Consider the following 16,271-nt stretch of genomic DNA (forward strand, 5'->3'; position numbering starts at 1 on the left):
TTGATACTTATTCATGTTAAACGTATCTTACAAAGCTAAAGATATTTCTATTTAGCAAAGTGCTAATGTTTAATTTTCATTAGTTTTTGCTGATTATTAATACTAACTAAATGAATTTTTAATATTTTGAAGTAATATTCTTTATTAGTTTAAATACTATTTTATTACATGAAATTACTTTATACTTTAAAAAATATTTTTACCATATATTAAAAAAATTTTTAATTAAAAACAACTCAAATGAAAGATGACAATTTATGAGTTATTTAACAATTTGAAATACAAATAAACAAAAGATGTGATATAAAAGCATTATAAAAAGTTTTTCATTAAACATATCCAAAAATATTTAATTCAAACAATAATACTTAAGTTACCTACCTACAATAATCACAACAATCACAACACCTATGCCAATCATTATAGCAAGCATCTGAAAAAAAAAAAAAAAATAAAAGGTAAAGTAAACAGTAATAAAATTCAATAATGAATATATCCAAGTCCATATAATAATGAAAAAATTTTCATATATTAGAAAATTCCATACTTTGAATAATGCCTATTATAATTGAGAGATCAATAAGAGACAAATCAATATTAGCTATCAAACAAAGCCATTTTTCAATAAAAAACAAACTGCTATTTTAAAATATTTTTCAATAAGTTTTTATAGTTAGTAGATTCTCATTGTATCAATTGCTATGGGACAACTTGTAAGGGTTGATGTTAACCAATAGTTGATTTTATTAATTATTATGCACTTTGACTTCAAAGAAAGTAACACTAAAGCCAGACTATCTGCCAAATTATCAGGCTACGATTAGGCTAAGTTAATAATTAGATACGAAGTAATTTGTCCAGAGGAAGGCAGTTAAGCTGCCATTTCACAATAATTTTAATAATTATAACAACACTGCAATGATATGATAATACTCTATTTCGATATACATATCATTGTGAGACTACAATATCTATTCCAAGGAAAATTTTTTATTCAAGAATCACAAAAAAAAAAAAAAAATGACAAAGTAGTCATCAAATACATATAACAAGAAAGATCTCAGGTATAAAAAAGTCATTTAAAAAACTGTTTAGATGACTAAGTATGGCTTTGTAAATGTATTTGATTAGTATCAATACAAGTAAATACATATTCAGAATTTTATTCAGTTTTAATAAATCAATGAATATAATCAAAACAACAAGAAAGTTTTTTGAAGTAAGAATTGCTTTATCATACCATCAAATCATCATCAACTTTATCAATCATTTTCTTGATCATTATTAACTGCACACACTTGTTAAAAACAGTCCCTAATATAAATGGACAATAAAAGTACATATAATACTTTCATATGATTTGTGTGTTTTCAGATAAAGTTGTTTAAACTTCCTGAAAGATAAGAAAAAACAAACCCTCAAATTTTGAATACAAAAATCAGTTAAACTTATATTTTATTGAAACTTTATGAAAGCTCGGCACTATTATATATGAAAGAGACCAAAGACTATTTCAAAGATGCAAAACTCATAAGTGACAATGACATAAAAGAAATATGAATGCTAAACAAGATTGACAAAATAAGAATCCACTTTATATAGCTAATTCAAGTCATTTCATAACACAATGAATTCATAATAAAGATTACAACAAACTGTTTTATGAAGAAAACAATTATTTGAAAATGTCAACACTATCATAGTTATTTTTAGAATAATTTCTTTTTGTGTCAAAAAAATTATTCAGAAATATTCAATTAATACACAAATTACTACATTATTTTATAGAAAATAGTAGTCAGTCTGATATAAGCTTTTAGTCTGTTAATTTCTTAAATACTATAGTAGTAAATAACCAAATGAGCCCTGCTGACTTTATTGTTATAATTATCAGAGTTATCAAACACCTCATCATTTTCTGTAATTAATACTTAATATCCTGGAATGCACTTTGACTTTTTTAATAGCCCTCTTCAGCTGGGCTATTAAAAAAGTGCTCTACATATAAATTCAAAAATATAGCTTATGTGTGTTTTAATTATGATACCATATTGTCAAATTATATATGCAATCTGGCTGAAGAGGGCTATAAGAAATGTCAAAATGCATTTTGGGATATTAAGCATTAACTAAAGAAATTAGGAAGGTATGTGATAAGTCTGATAATTATAACAATAAGGTCAGCAGGCTCATATTGTTATTTACTACTATAATAGTAGCCAGTGTTTAATATTTAGTATAATCATATTTTCTCTTTAGTCATTTACATATTTAACTTTTTTCAAAAAGTAAAGACCATCAGACTAACTCATTTCCTTTCTTGTTGAGATACCAGATATATTCCAATTAGAAAATTATTGAGAATTCCATAATCCTGTCTCTGCAGGTGTGTAGAAACACTACCGGTAATTGAACAATCCAAAATTACAGTTTAATTATGTTTATTTCAGTTGATTATATACATAACTAGCTGCATTCACCAATACATACAGCAAATGATATCCGAAATATGTCCTGTATCATGTCCACGTACTTTCATTTTTTAAGGCGATAGTAATATATCTTACTTTGTATTGAATCAACTATTATGTTTTATTATCACTTTTATGTTTAATTCATTTTGTACTTATACCTAGTTCTTAATAACGTTAGTTACTGATGAGGGGCTGTAAAATGTAAGTCAGCCCGAAATGCAGCTAGTTATATATGTAATCAACTGAAATAAACACAATTAAACTAACTCTGGATTGCTGAATTACGGGTAGTGTTCCTACATACCTGCAGATGCAGGATTTTGGAATTCTTAAGAATTTTCTAATTTTAATTAACACCTTGTTTTAGATTCAAAAATAAAAATTGATTTTGTTTGTGTCTATTTTTGAGATTATTTTGTTGAAAATATTATTAGTGTTAATTTTACATTTTATGGATGATTTTTATCAACAAATATTCAATGATATATTTCTCAAATAAATTTTCAAATTTAACTATATTATATAAAATTTTAGCTAAGCAGACTGATAAAATGTTAAAAATTTCTGTAAAATAATTTGTTTCAGTAATATATATTTAAAAAGAAATTGTATAATGCAAAATGTGTCCATCCATTCAAAATTCAACCAACATAAGTAATTATATTATACTATATTCACAGAACAAAATAATTCTATGATGTTTTGTAATATTTTATAATGAGTAATTATATTTGAATATACAGGCAATCAACATTTCAATCTTGATTACCTACATACCCAGTATAAATTTTATGTAATGTTCAATGTTCCAGAAATAAAATAAAGCATCAAATAATTTATTTAAATAATGTAATATAGTTAAATTTTAATATTTTCAACAAAATATACATACATATATAAACAACCAAGCCTGCAATTTAATAACCAAATAACTAAATGCTGGATTTTTTAAAAGTATGTTTAAAATTGAAAGAGTGCCAAACTTTAAAGAATGAAACTAAGTAAATTGGTCTAAATGTAGGCAGTTAAACCATCATCTTGTACTAATATTGAAAATATCAATTCTAGAATATTCTAAAATAACATGAAATCTTGACTTTAGAGTATTTCGTAACAGAAAAGATATAAAATATGAAAAAGATTTCAGATAGTAGTTAGATAAATATGATATAAGTTGTAACACAATTAATTTTAACTTTTAATAACAGGAAAAAACAAATCAAACTTACCTTGCAATTCTTCCACCAAAACTTACTCTTAAGTTTTCCTGCTTGTTTCTCAAATTGGGAAGCTCCTTCTTCTAATGCATCTGAACCATACATTATAAATATTCTTAATAATGCATTATTATATCTACTTTTTACTACTAATAAAATGTGTAAACAACATATACAGTAAAACCTACAAAGTTGATCATTTTTATAATAAACAGTTGGTCATACATATAAGTACATATAATAATGATCTCTATATATTGTTCACTTCTCTAATTTTTATGCTTACATAGAGAAATTTTACTATAATTTACATATAATATCAATATATAAAGAAAACAACTGGCAAATAAGTGACAAAATTTTAAAAAAATACAAGAAGACAATTCATATACATCAGGAATGACCAATGCATTGACCACAGTTTACTAGTCAATCAGCAACCTGTGAGAGTTAGCCCACAGTAATCTGTGTCATATTGTCTGTATTGAAAATTGTTGTTTAGCTCCCTCTAGTAGGCTAGTGAGCAGACAACTCCGTCTACAACTGACTTGTAGCAGCTTGTTAGGCAGTTATCCACCAAAGAGTAAAATCTGGCTTGCATGCAAATCTGGAATGATCTAGAATGATTTTCAGTTGGTAACATTAATGCCATTTGAAAGTTCATAATCTCAAGACTGGGCCCATTGTGACTATAAATGCTGTCAGCAGGTGACATGTAGATTAGTTGTGCCAGAAGTGGGAAAGTGAATTTGTTACAGTGCATTTGTCTGCTGCTTTAGTGTTTTTGGCAGTGAAATTCTCACTTGTTTTGTAGAAGCTTTTATTCTTAATGAGTCATCCAGGAGGCATTAAGAAAAAACCAAAGACTTACCACTAACTTAGTGAATGGGAGGAGAAGTTCTTATTATGGTGAAAGATAAGTGTGTGTTTCTTATTTGTAACTCAGCTAATGTACTTCTTAAAAAAGCTAATGTAGAAAGACATTTTCAAACCATTCATCAAAAATTTGTTATGGAATTTCCTATGGGTAGTGAACTTTGAAAGGCCAAAGTTTCCAATCTGAAGTCAATGATGAGTGCTCAACAGTCCATTTTTACAAAAACTGAGAGTAGGTCAAAACATGGCAATATTAGCATCCTTTATGATTGATGACATTATTAAATGAAAGAAACCATTTGAAGACGATGATACAGTAAGTTACGGTTAAAATATGGTAGTTGCAATTTAATCTATTATTTAGAAACCCTAATTGAGAAATTAAAACTTCAGCTTATATGGTTTTATCATTAGATAAAATTGATATCAAATTAATTTGCTTGTTAATTGTGAAGAGAATGATATCGACAAACTTTCTGCTTTGACAAAACATTCAGTTGTAATTGTTCTTTGGATCTATGTTACTGAATTTTGGGAGACTATAAACATTCTCATTAAAAAGAACAACCTAATATTTAAAAATAATTTTGTTATATGCTTATTGCAAGTAAATATTAAATTCTGGATATAACAATTTGACAGTCTTCTTTTACTCCCATTTCTAAAAAAACTATTTACTGCTTACAAAATTCAAAATTCTGAGTCTCATTTATTCATTTTTGGTCCTTAGCCAAAGTTGGCCATCTTTGCATTAAAATTCAATTATTTTCTAATCCATTTACATGTAACATATTATGTCAAAGAATAATTTAATAACTTAAAATTAAGTTGTTTTATTTTAAAAAAATCAAACTTTTGAAATTATTATTTATAACTGCTACTCAACTGACTAGAAGTTTATCACTGTCATTTGTATTGATAATTTTCATAAAGTTTTTAAAATTTTACTTATATGTTCCAAGAATCTTTTAGTTTTGAAACTATTCAGTGTTTTAATTTTATTGCAGATATTAAATCCTGGCTTAATTTTATATTTAAAGTAATCTCTGATAAAACTACAGTGAGATTGCTTCTGCATTACACCTCATCAGATTCACTTCTGCAACTGTTGTTTTAGTTTTATTTTTAGATTTTTGTCAGCAACTAAAATTCTTTTGTTATTAAAAGTTGAAATACATCTCATATTACCCTTACCCAAGTATACTAGACCAGCATTTCTCAAACTTTTTACTTACATGATCCAATATATTTGTTTGTAATTGTTATGCAACCCAAATGTTTATAATATTAAATAAAAGAAGTGTGGTAAACTGGAGTCACTGTATAGTATATAAAAAAATAAAAAATTGTACACTTTTGTTAATAACTTACTTAAATTTCAGTAATAAAAACTGAAATTGAACTGCTAAAAAATGTAAGATTGATGACTGTAAATAAAACACATTCTTTCAAAATTATTTGAAAAAGTCTATTTTACTTTGAAAAAAATATTACAAGTTTTTTTTTAATACTTAATGTACCCTTTTTTTAAAATGTACTTTTCAGATTATATAAAATGAAATTGACAAAATCATCTTACAAACACAAATAAAAATGTTTAAAACAGTTTTATTGATCCACTTGTGCCAAATTCATCCATAATTTATTGTTATGTATGACAATAAACCTAAAAATTCGAATAAACAAGGAAATATTTTCCAAACCATCGAAACTTGAATGGCTTTATAGTTATGACCTTACATAAAATATCTATTTTGATATTATTCAAAATAGAAAAGAGAAATCAATTTCATACACACACATTCTATAATCTTAATTTTATTACTAAATGACAATAATAATTATAAGAAAAAAGTTGCTGAAAAATTTTCAGTTCTTAACAGATGCATCAATTGTTCTTAGTTTTTAGATTATATTTCAGTAATAGAAGTATTATGAGTATTTCTGCAGAAGGTAGTAGCATTTTGTGACACATTGAAATTTTAACACAACCCAGTATTGGGTCATGACCCATAGTTTGATAAACACTACTAGACTATCTGATGTTCAGCATCTACATCTATATCCTTTTCCATTAAACTTGAACCCCAATTCTGTACCATTAGAGACTTTCTACTGTGCCACATTCCAAATGCCAAGAGGTTGAATTACAGGAGAGAAAACTTGAGAAAAAAAATATACATCAAATGCCTTGGTTGTATGTCATAGATATCAAAATGTTCACTAAGTTTGTGCGCAGATTTTCTAAATATTGTTATTAAAATCTGTTGACTTGTCATTTTTGTTTTTTTTTTTTTTTTTTTTTTTTTTTTTGTAACTCTTTCCGCCCAGTGGGCACTAAGAGGGCCTCTTATAGCAAGCCCATTATGGGTTCGGCCAGGCCCACGATGGGGCGGCCGGGTGGTGAGGGACGGGGACCGACATATCCGGACGGACCACCCCCCCGAAAAATTCCTGGGGATTTTTCGACCCGTCCGGATTCGATCCCGGGTCCCCCAGGGCGGCAGGCTGCTAACCTTGACCGCTCGGCCATCCGGCCGCTAGTCATTTTTGTTTATAACAAATCATGAAACAAGACTGTTTATTTTTCTGACCAGAAACTAATCCATTTTTATTTTATTATAAAACAAATGCAAAAGATCTTAAAAGTTTTACTTTACCAATATATAATTATATACACAAGATGTATCAAAGTAGATCTAGATTTAATATAATCAGAATAACTCATTCAAAGGTATTTGTCTGTTGTGATTGTATTTTTCTTCTCTTTTTATTTTTCTTTTAATCTAAGCAAATAAGTTTGGTTTTAAGCAGGATTAAAACAATTTTCTGAATAATGACAAAACACTTCATATAGACCAGAGATGGGCAACCCGCGGCCCGCATTAGTATATTGTGCGGCCTGCGTCGCACAAAATATTACAAAACAATATAATGGTCTATAAAATAAAAATTTAAAATACTAACATCTACTCGTCTGTAATCATACTAAATACCAAGAACCCACTTCATATATATATTCAACGCAGCTAGAGACGGCCCTTGGGTTGATTCATTTTTGCGTTTTTAAGGGATGCTACAATTGTTTACGAATGCACGTGTACTTTTGACTGTCCATACACACTTGACCCTTTTTCAAGACTAAATGAAGCTCAAGGGAGTAATATGCATTCGTAAACAATTCTATTGCCCCTTAAAGACGCAAAAATAAACCAATCTGAGGGCCAACTCTAATTGCATGGTATCTCGTAATTTCGACGTTTCTCGTAATTAATGGTATCAGACTTCACTCGATACTTCATATTGAGCTATAAAGTGTTACCAATGCTTTGTATTGTTGCATTTAATTTTTTGGTATTTTCTACATTTTTACTATTAATCTACTGTGGTTTATCCGAATTATAGAAAAAAAGTATGTTAAATATTTGAAATTTTACAAAAATAGAATTTTTAATGTGGAATTTCGGATTTTAAATATCCAAGTTAGAATTTCTGTTTAATAATAAATGTTACTATTAATTTACAAAATTGAAATTAAAAATGTTTGAACTAGAGAATTATTAATATTTAAGAACAATTCAGACTTAGAACTGGACAGTAATAAATACAAAACACACATATGAAAACGTTTTAACTTTGCATTATTTTCAATGCTAAAACTGACCTCGAGGTTCGCACGTGGTTTTGTACAATAAAAGCTCGATATAACGGACAGTTGCTGATGTCAGTCTGGCCAAAAGTAAAAGAAAATTATTAAAAAAAAAAAAAAAAAAAAAAAAACTCATTCCTTGTAACACTCTCCTGCTACTTCAAATTATTTTTTAGTCCTCGCAGACCATGGTTATTACGGACTTTTTAGTCGCTATTTCATTTAATCAAGTCATTGTTTTACAGTCACTTCTCGAGTTACGATCATCTCGTCCGAAGTTGCGGAACCGAACCCTGTCGTAAGTCGAGAAGTGACTAGTTATTTCACCATAGTCGTAGTTTTATTCATTTTATTTGACAAAAGTAAACACAAAATTAATATAAAGTTTATTTTAATCATTTTTTCGGTGTAGATTTTCACCTGTACGTGCAGTTTTGGTTTTGTTTTCTGATCGACTTGTTTTTGGACTGCAATTTGAAAAATTTGCAAATCTATAAATTCCCACTGTCGTCCGTCTATCTATCTTTCCTTAAACTAGGGGCAGGAGGCCCCAATTAACTATTTACGAACTTCCGGTTCAAAACCCAAGTCACGTTATTTCAATTAAAAAATTTCCCTTGAAAGGAGTTAGATAAATGACTGGCACGACTCTATTGCTAGGAAAAGTATGCTGTATGGGGAAAAGTCACTACTAAATCGAGGCGGAGAACATATATCTTAAAAATTAGATTAATTAAAAATGTGATTAAAAATTGCAGCCTAGCATTGTTCAGTTTTGATTTCATTTCGCCACGAGTGATGCGTCGTGGATTTGTTTGTAAAGCAAAGATATGGATCATAAAAGGAGACGATAAGCTTTAGATTTAATACAAAAAATAAATATATTTCGTTAGATTTAAGATGGAAAATATCAAGATGAAGTTGGTAAAGAAATGTCTCGGAATAAATAGACAACTTTAGACATTTCGATAGCGAGAGAAAAATAACAGACTTTTCTTAAATACGACAGTTCTACTAAAACTAAAAAGTCTTTTACTTTGTCTGATATAATTTAGGCTGCGTAATAAGGTAACATTTTAAATTAAGAAAAGTACAGCAGTAGTAGCCGTTTTTACTCTTCGTTTTTCGCTTTAATCTAACAATTTCTTTTTTTTTTTTTATGTAGACAATTTTGATACAGGTGGTAATTAGTCTAAAGTTGAAAATCAATTTAATCAAGATCCCGTTCTAACGTGATTCTACTATATAATAATATACTGTTTGATATAACGGACGAGTCCATAGTAATGAGTTATCGCGATAAAATGGACTTTCATTGTGATGAACCAATATCTTCATTTCCATAGTACTTTGTTACATCGAGCTTTTACTATATTTATTAGTGCAGTATTTTATTCATTTTATTTATCCTCAATTTATAGATGTCAACAAGAAAGAAAAGAAAAATTGAAGATGAAAATCGAATTTATAATGAGTCGTGGAAATATGATTACTTTTTCATTCATTATGAAAAAAATCTTGTTTGTTTAATTTGTTCAGAAAGTACTGCAGTTTTTAAGGAAATATAACGTTAAAAGGCATTACACCACTAAACATTCCAATAAATACGTTCAGTTTACTGGAGACTTAAGAAAACAGAAAGTGGAAAAATTGATGAAAGCCGTAACCTCCCAGCAAGCATTCTTAATGAAAACAAATAATGAATCTGAATCCGTTACAAAAGCCAGCTATGAAATTTGTAATCTATTGGCAAAAACTCTTCATTGTTATTCTGATGGAAAGTTTATAAAGCAATGTATTGAAAAAACAGTTGAAATTATATGTCCTGATCAGAAGATTTTTGCTAATATTAGTTTATCTTGAGGAACAGTTGCGAGAAGAATCGATGAAATGGCAGATAATGTTGACGAATCATTAAAAAACTGAGTAAAAGCCTTTGAATATTTTTCCATTTGTTTGGATGAATCCACCAACATAACAGATATGGTTTAACTTGCAATTTTCATTTGAGGCGTTGATTCAGAATAGTTGGGCTAAAAGAAAATACTACAGGAGAAATTGTGTACGGGTCTTTTGAAAAAACCTTAGAAAAAAATGAACTCTCATTATTAAAACTGAGTGGAATTACAACTGATGGCACCCAGTCTTTCAGAGGAGAGTAACACGGTTTAATTGGTATTCTCTCGAATAAATTAGCACAAAACGAAAATCCAAATGATTTATTTATTTGCCATTGTGTTTTGCACGTGGAGAATTTATGCGCTAAGAAAATTAATATGGAACATGTTATGGATATAGTAGTATCCACAGTGAACTTTCTGAGAGGTCGTGCATTGAACCATCGTCAGTTTAAAGAATTTTTGTCTGATATTGATGCTGAAAATAATGACATTGTTTATTTTACTGACATCAGATGGTTAAGCAAATCTTCAGTTTTACAAAGATTTTACAATCTCTTACCAGAAATAAAATTATTTATGGAAATGAAAGGAAAACCTGTTAAAGAACTTTCAGACTGCGAATGGCTGACAGATCTTGCGTTTTTTGTCGATATTACAATGCATTTGTCAGAATTAAATATAAAAATGCAAGGAAAAAATCTTATCATATCTGAATTTATAACATTTATAAACGCATTTATATCCAAGCTCAAATTATGGAGTACGCAATTGCATAACAAAAATTGTCACTTTTTCTCCACTTTATTACAACGCACTGAACCTAAAAATTATTTTAAATATGCAGAGAAAGTCGAAGAACTAGAACAAGAATTTAAAAATAGATTCGAAAAATTTCTTAGCCGAGAAAACGAAATACGAATAATTACAGCACCTTTTTCAGTAAACATGAAATGTACCAAATAAACTTCAATTGGTGTTAATAGACTTGCAAAGTAATTTAGATTTAAAAGATACTTTTAAAGAAAAAAATTTGGTAGATTTTTATAAAACTTTTATCAAAGAAAATCAATTTCCTAACTTAAGAAAGTATGCGGCAAAAATTCTGTCCTTATTTTGTACAACTTACATATGCAAACAGTTTTTTTCCACAATGAATTTAGTAAAAAGTAAAACAAGAAATCAGCTAACAGACTCTCATCTAAAAAATAATTTAAAATTAGCAATGACAAATATTCAGCCAAATATATCTGATATATTACATTCGCATCAATTCCAGCAGTCACATTAAGTTGTGGTAGTACACCAATATTTTTATTTGTATATATCTAATATAGATGTATATATTTCTATACTTTCTTCCTTCTTTGTTCTCGGTTCTTTTGTCTTTCAATTTCTAGAAACTTCTTAGTATGGGTGGTGAGTCACCTATTTCGAACACAAAAGAAAGGAGGTAACCCTGAGGGCAAAAAAAAGAACAAATAAGCCACTTTTAGCTGGGACGTCGAAGGAAGAAGACGCAGTGTAGTGTTCTCCAGACTGTCTTAGACTCAGTTGGAGAGACGTTAGTTAAGCTAAGACTGAATATTTTAATCTCGGGACTTCTGGAAAGTTATGGAAAAGTTTTTGATTGAGTATATTTACGTCATTTTTCCTCAACCATCACAAAAGAAATATTTCGACCACCACCACCACCACAAGAGTGTCCACCAATTTTGGGTACCCTTCTTGTTTTATGCTATTGATATACTCGTCCTATTCTCTATCCTTTTCCTTCTTCCCTTTTTTTGTTAGCATAAGTAGTTTTTAGTTTTTTAGATATAAGACTTCTTTGTACCATGGTAGATTAATATTGATCGTTTTTTATTTTATTGTTGCGGGAATCGCGTCAACCGTTCTGCCTGGGTCTAGAGTTAATTGTTCGTACAAGAACACGAACGGACCACGAGGAGTATCGGAATCCATAAGAATCCTGCTTATTGTAAAGACCACGGGTGAAATAAAGAACGTTTTTATTGTATTACTTGTCATCTCTTTGTTAGATCACAAATCACCACATGCGTGCTATAACAAAGTACAGTATACCTATGTTAATTTATGAATAAATATTTGTGATTTACCCGTATTTTTTTTTCTTATGTGCGGCCCACGTTAATTCAGAAGTTTCAAATGTGGCCCTTACATAGAAAAAGGTTGCCCATCCCTGATATAGACAGTTGTAGCCATATTCTCAAAATCATGAAAATATGGTTACAATTGTCTATATGAAGTATTTTGTCAGTATTCAGAAAATTGTTTTAATCCTTTGTAACAAAGGATTTTTCATTAAAAATGATCCTGAACAAAAAAAAAATGAATTTTATTTTTCAGAATACTTTTTAAATGCAATATTCAATATTTCTTAGTAAATACTATAGTTAATTAAAAAAAATCTGATCTATTATTTCAATCACTACATCATTAATAATTTATATAAGGTTACTGTGTAAATAAACAGTTTGATTTTGAAATAGATTATAAATAATATAATTATGAAACCAAAAAACATGTTAAATTCCTTAGTTATTATTTAAAAAAATAATAAATACATACCTGCACTTTCTTGTAACTCTGACAATTTCTTATCTCTTTCCAAAACCTTTTCCACATTTGTACGCATGATATCCACTACCTGAAAAATTTTAATTATTATTATTTTTAACATTTTGAACATATTTATCTCAATCAAATAATTTAATTAAAAATATTAAAAGGAAATATTTGTGTGTATAATATAATAATACACGTAAATGGGCTAATTTTAATAAAACAACTCTGCACAACATTAATGATCAGTACATTAAAAAATAATTTTATACTTAGGATTTACTTGAAATTTTAAACATACTTCCATCATTACTAAGTTACAAATTTAGAATATATGAGTAAAATTCAGGAAAATAAATAAATAGTTAATATATTAATTACTTGACATGAGAAGTAACATTTAATTTGTGGCAGATATTTTTCAAGTTTATTTTTTTTTTGTTTGTTTGCTAAATTAGCAAGTTCAAATACATATCTGGAAATAAAGAAAATTTTTTTATGTATTCTTGTTTACAGCATTAATTTAAATTAGTTAATTTAACTAAGCATAAATCTACGAAGCTAAAATAGCTTATAAATGTAACGAGAAATTTAACTGACATATGAAATTCAATTTTTTATATTCCTCAGCTCTTAATTTTATTCAAATAGACTGCATTAACAAAACATACAAGTTTAATACATGCAGTATATCTATGTTAAAATATAGGTCTAATTGAAAAAGTTTCTTCAAATATCCAGATGTTAAAAGTAATACATATTGTGTTATCATATATTAAATAAAAGCAGCTGGTTTAAATCCTGTTCTAGATTCTTTTTTATTAATAGTTTAAAAGTCTGAATAATCTAATGTTTAAAATTATTACAACATTAAGCATTAAAGTTATGACATCATTTGGCTGAGCCATAGGAGTGTGACCTACTGTAAAGAGACTTAAAATAAATAGTAAATACAGTGTGATTCTTATCAAAATTTTTATTACTGTATAACCAATAATAAAACTTACATATCACTATATTGAAATTTTTAACTATAAAATGTGGTTGTTATATAGTTTTAACATAGTAATCATTTGCATATAAAAATTTTTTTAAATATATGACTAAATTGTAAAACAAAACGTAATTTGCATCATACGAGTAACTATCATAGATAAACACTAATACATAAAATAATTTGTTATTAACCAAGTTAAATATAATTTACCTAAAGTAATTTGAACAATTTTACAGATAATAAATTATATTTAATTAATCCAATCAATATAAAAAATCAATAATCAATATACAGTGCACATATTATACCCACATAGATGAATGCATATATTGATTAACTCTGTAGGTAAAATATTCTTTGATTTTATATTAATAAAAAATTAAATGCATTTTTAATAAATTAGATTTTACCACACCTTATTCGCTTTATGAAGAATAATTTAATGCAAATGATCAATTTTCAACTGAAAAACTACTGAATTAAAAAAGGGAAAAAAAAACCATTGAATTGCATTTTAATTATTATTATAAAGCAATATTTGTTACTTTTAAGATAAAGTAGTTTAAAATTTCAATTTTAAAAATAAACTCCAATAAAACAGTTTTCTAATTATCAATGCATTTTCCTTATCAGCACCAAAGAATGAAATTTGCAACAATTTCATTTTTTGTTTCTGATACGAATTTAATGATGATATTTATAAATCACACTTTAAACAATTGAGAAAATGGTTCTCTGTTAAAACATACTCAGGAAACTTCTTCTTATCTTAGTTAAGAACAGCTTATTCAGAAATATTCAGACTGTGTATATTAAAGAATTTTAACAACACTAATTTAATGTGTACCTATAAAACATTTTTAAAATACCAAATTTACTTAATTACACTGATTTCTGATTTTTAAGTAATGTGCGATCATAATGTCTATTTGCAGTAAGTAAGGAAACAGGAGGAGCTTCTAGGGACGAAGTAATGACGTCACAGGCAGACCATGTGTTGAAAGCATTAAAGTAAGTTATGACATCACTGAACTGAGCCACAAGGGTGTGGTATACTGTGGAGAGACTTTACAATCAGACCATATTTACTATTTTATCGAATTAATATGAAAATTAGCACCTTTAATCATCCAGCACAAATATTTAACAAAATAAAAACGATCGAAAACGTTTTTATTTTGTTAAATATTTGTGCTGGATGATTAAAGGTGCTAATTTTCATACTATTTTATCAAAATTATTACTACTCTATAACCAATAATTAAAGTTATGTTATCACTATACTGAAATTTTTAGCTATAAAATGTGGTTGTTATATTGTTTTAATATAGTAATCATTTGCACAAGAAAAGTTTTTTAAATGACAAATATATGACTAAATCATAATATATATAACAACCAATTACATAATTATTCAACTAAAAATTTAAATAAAAATTATTTAATTTTGTAATATAAAGTAATTATGCACATAAATTAAATTGCACCCAATTCTGTTTTTACATAACAAATATTTTCTGAAAAAATCCATGTAAAAAAAAAACAGCAAAAAAGATAGTGTCTTTGTGGAAAAGTAGAAAATTGGTTCTATATCTTAAAAATTGGTAAAAATAATACAATAAATTCATGAATTCAATAGAGTATGTTTAAACAAAATATTTGAATTTTACTTAATAAATACAAGGAAGTACAACTGTAACTTACTTTTTTTTCCCTTTCTTTTCTCTGTAAATCTTCCAAGTAAGTTTGAGAATTTCATTAAAGAACTTCTAACATTTAATGGTTTTCAATGATGATGGCTTATTCATTTAATTTACTGTTACAAATGCCTTTTGGAACAATGTATATTTTTGTTTCTTCTTCGGTGCTAATTAAGTTAAACAGTTTTGAAAATTTTTGAATTTAAAAACAACTAGATCGCATTCAAAACTTGTTTAAAACCATTCCCATAGGTGTAATATAAATAATCAATTTACTGAGCATTACTATTGCATATGATTAATGTTTTATAGATATTTTGGACAATTAAAATAACCTTTTACTATTTTATTACATAATGACGCCATAATTAAAGAATGTGATTTGGTTGTATTTGAATTCAAAAATTGTCGAAACTATTTTTTAACTTAATTAGCACTGAAGAAAAAACAAAAATATACATTGTTCGGAAACACATTTGTAACAATAAATTAAGTTAATAAAGCCATCATCATTGAACACCTTTGGATGTCCGAAGTGCTGTACTAAAATTCTCAAATTTACTTGGAAGATTTACAGAGAAAAAAGATAGAATTTCAGCACCCCTTATCCACATTGTAGAGTACAGGTAACCCCCGTATAACACGGCACTTCTATAGCATGAATTCACTCTGACACGGTTTGAGAATTGGGTAAAACCCTCATACAACATAAAATGTAATAAATTTTTACACATTTAAGTACTAATAGCTCACAAAAATAACAATTTTTGTGAGCTATTAGTACTTATGTAAATTTTTTTTCCCACCTTCTGTTGGTACACATGATCCTTCTTGAAACTTGTTTCAATGTTGCCAGATCTCAACACTTCTGCTT

General features: G+C 27.6%; 1 protein-coding gene across 5 annotated transcripts in view; it reads right to left on the bottom strand.

Moving 5' to 3' along the window:
• nSyb (neuronal Synaptobrevin) overlaps positions 1–16,271 on the bottom strand; it is a 63,664-nt gene that overhangs the window by 22,827 nt on the left and 24,566 nt on the right. For all 5 annotated transcript variants that reach the window (XR_010881249.1, XR_010881250.1, XM_067274311.1 and 2 more), the window contains exons 3-5: positions 12,707–12,785; positions 3,704–3,783; positions 382–433 (exon numbers count right to left, since the gene is read on the bottom strand). Coding sequence is in view for 3 of the 5 variants with exons in the window: in XM_067274311.1 (XP_067130412.1) it covers positions 382–433; positions 3,704–3,783; positions 12,707–12,785 (211 nt within the window). In the remaining 2 variants the exon portion in view is untranslated. The remainder of the gene's footprint in view (positions 1–381; positions 434–3,703; positions 3,784–12,706; positions 12,786–16,271) is intronic.

This window comes from Centruroides vittatus, unplaced genomic scaffold (assembly GCF_030686945.1).
Source record: "Centruroides vittatus isolate TY-2023 unplaced genomic scaffold, ASM3068694v2 contig_546, whole genome shotgun sequence".
In the NCBI taxonomy this organism is placed as follows: domain Eukaryota; kingdom Metazoa; phylum Arthropoda; class Arachnida; order Scorpiones; family Buthidae; genus Centruroides; species Centruroides vittatus.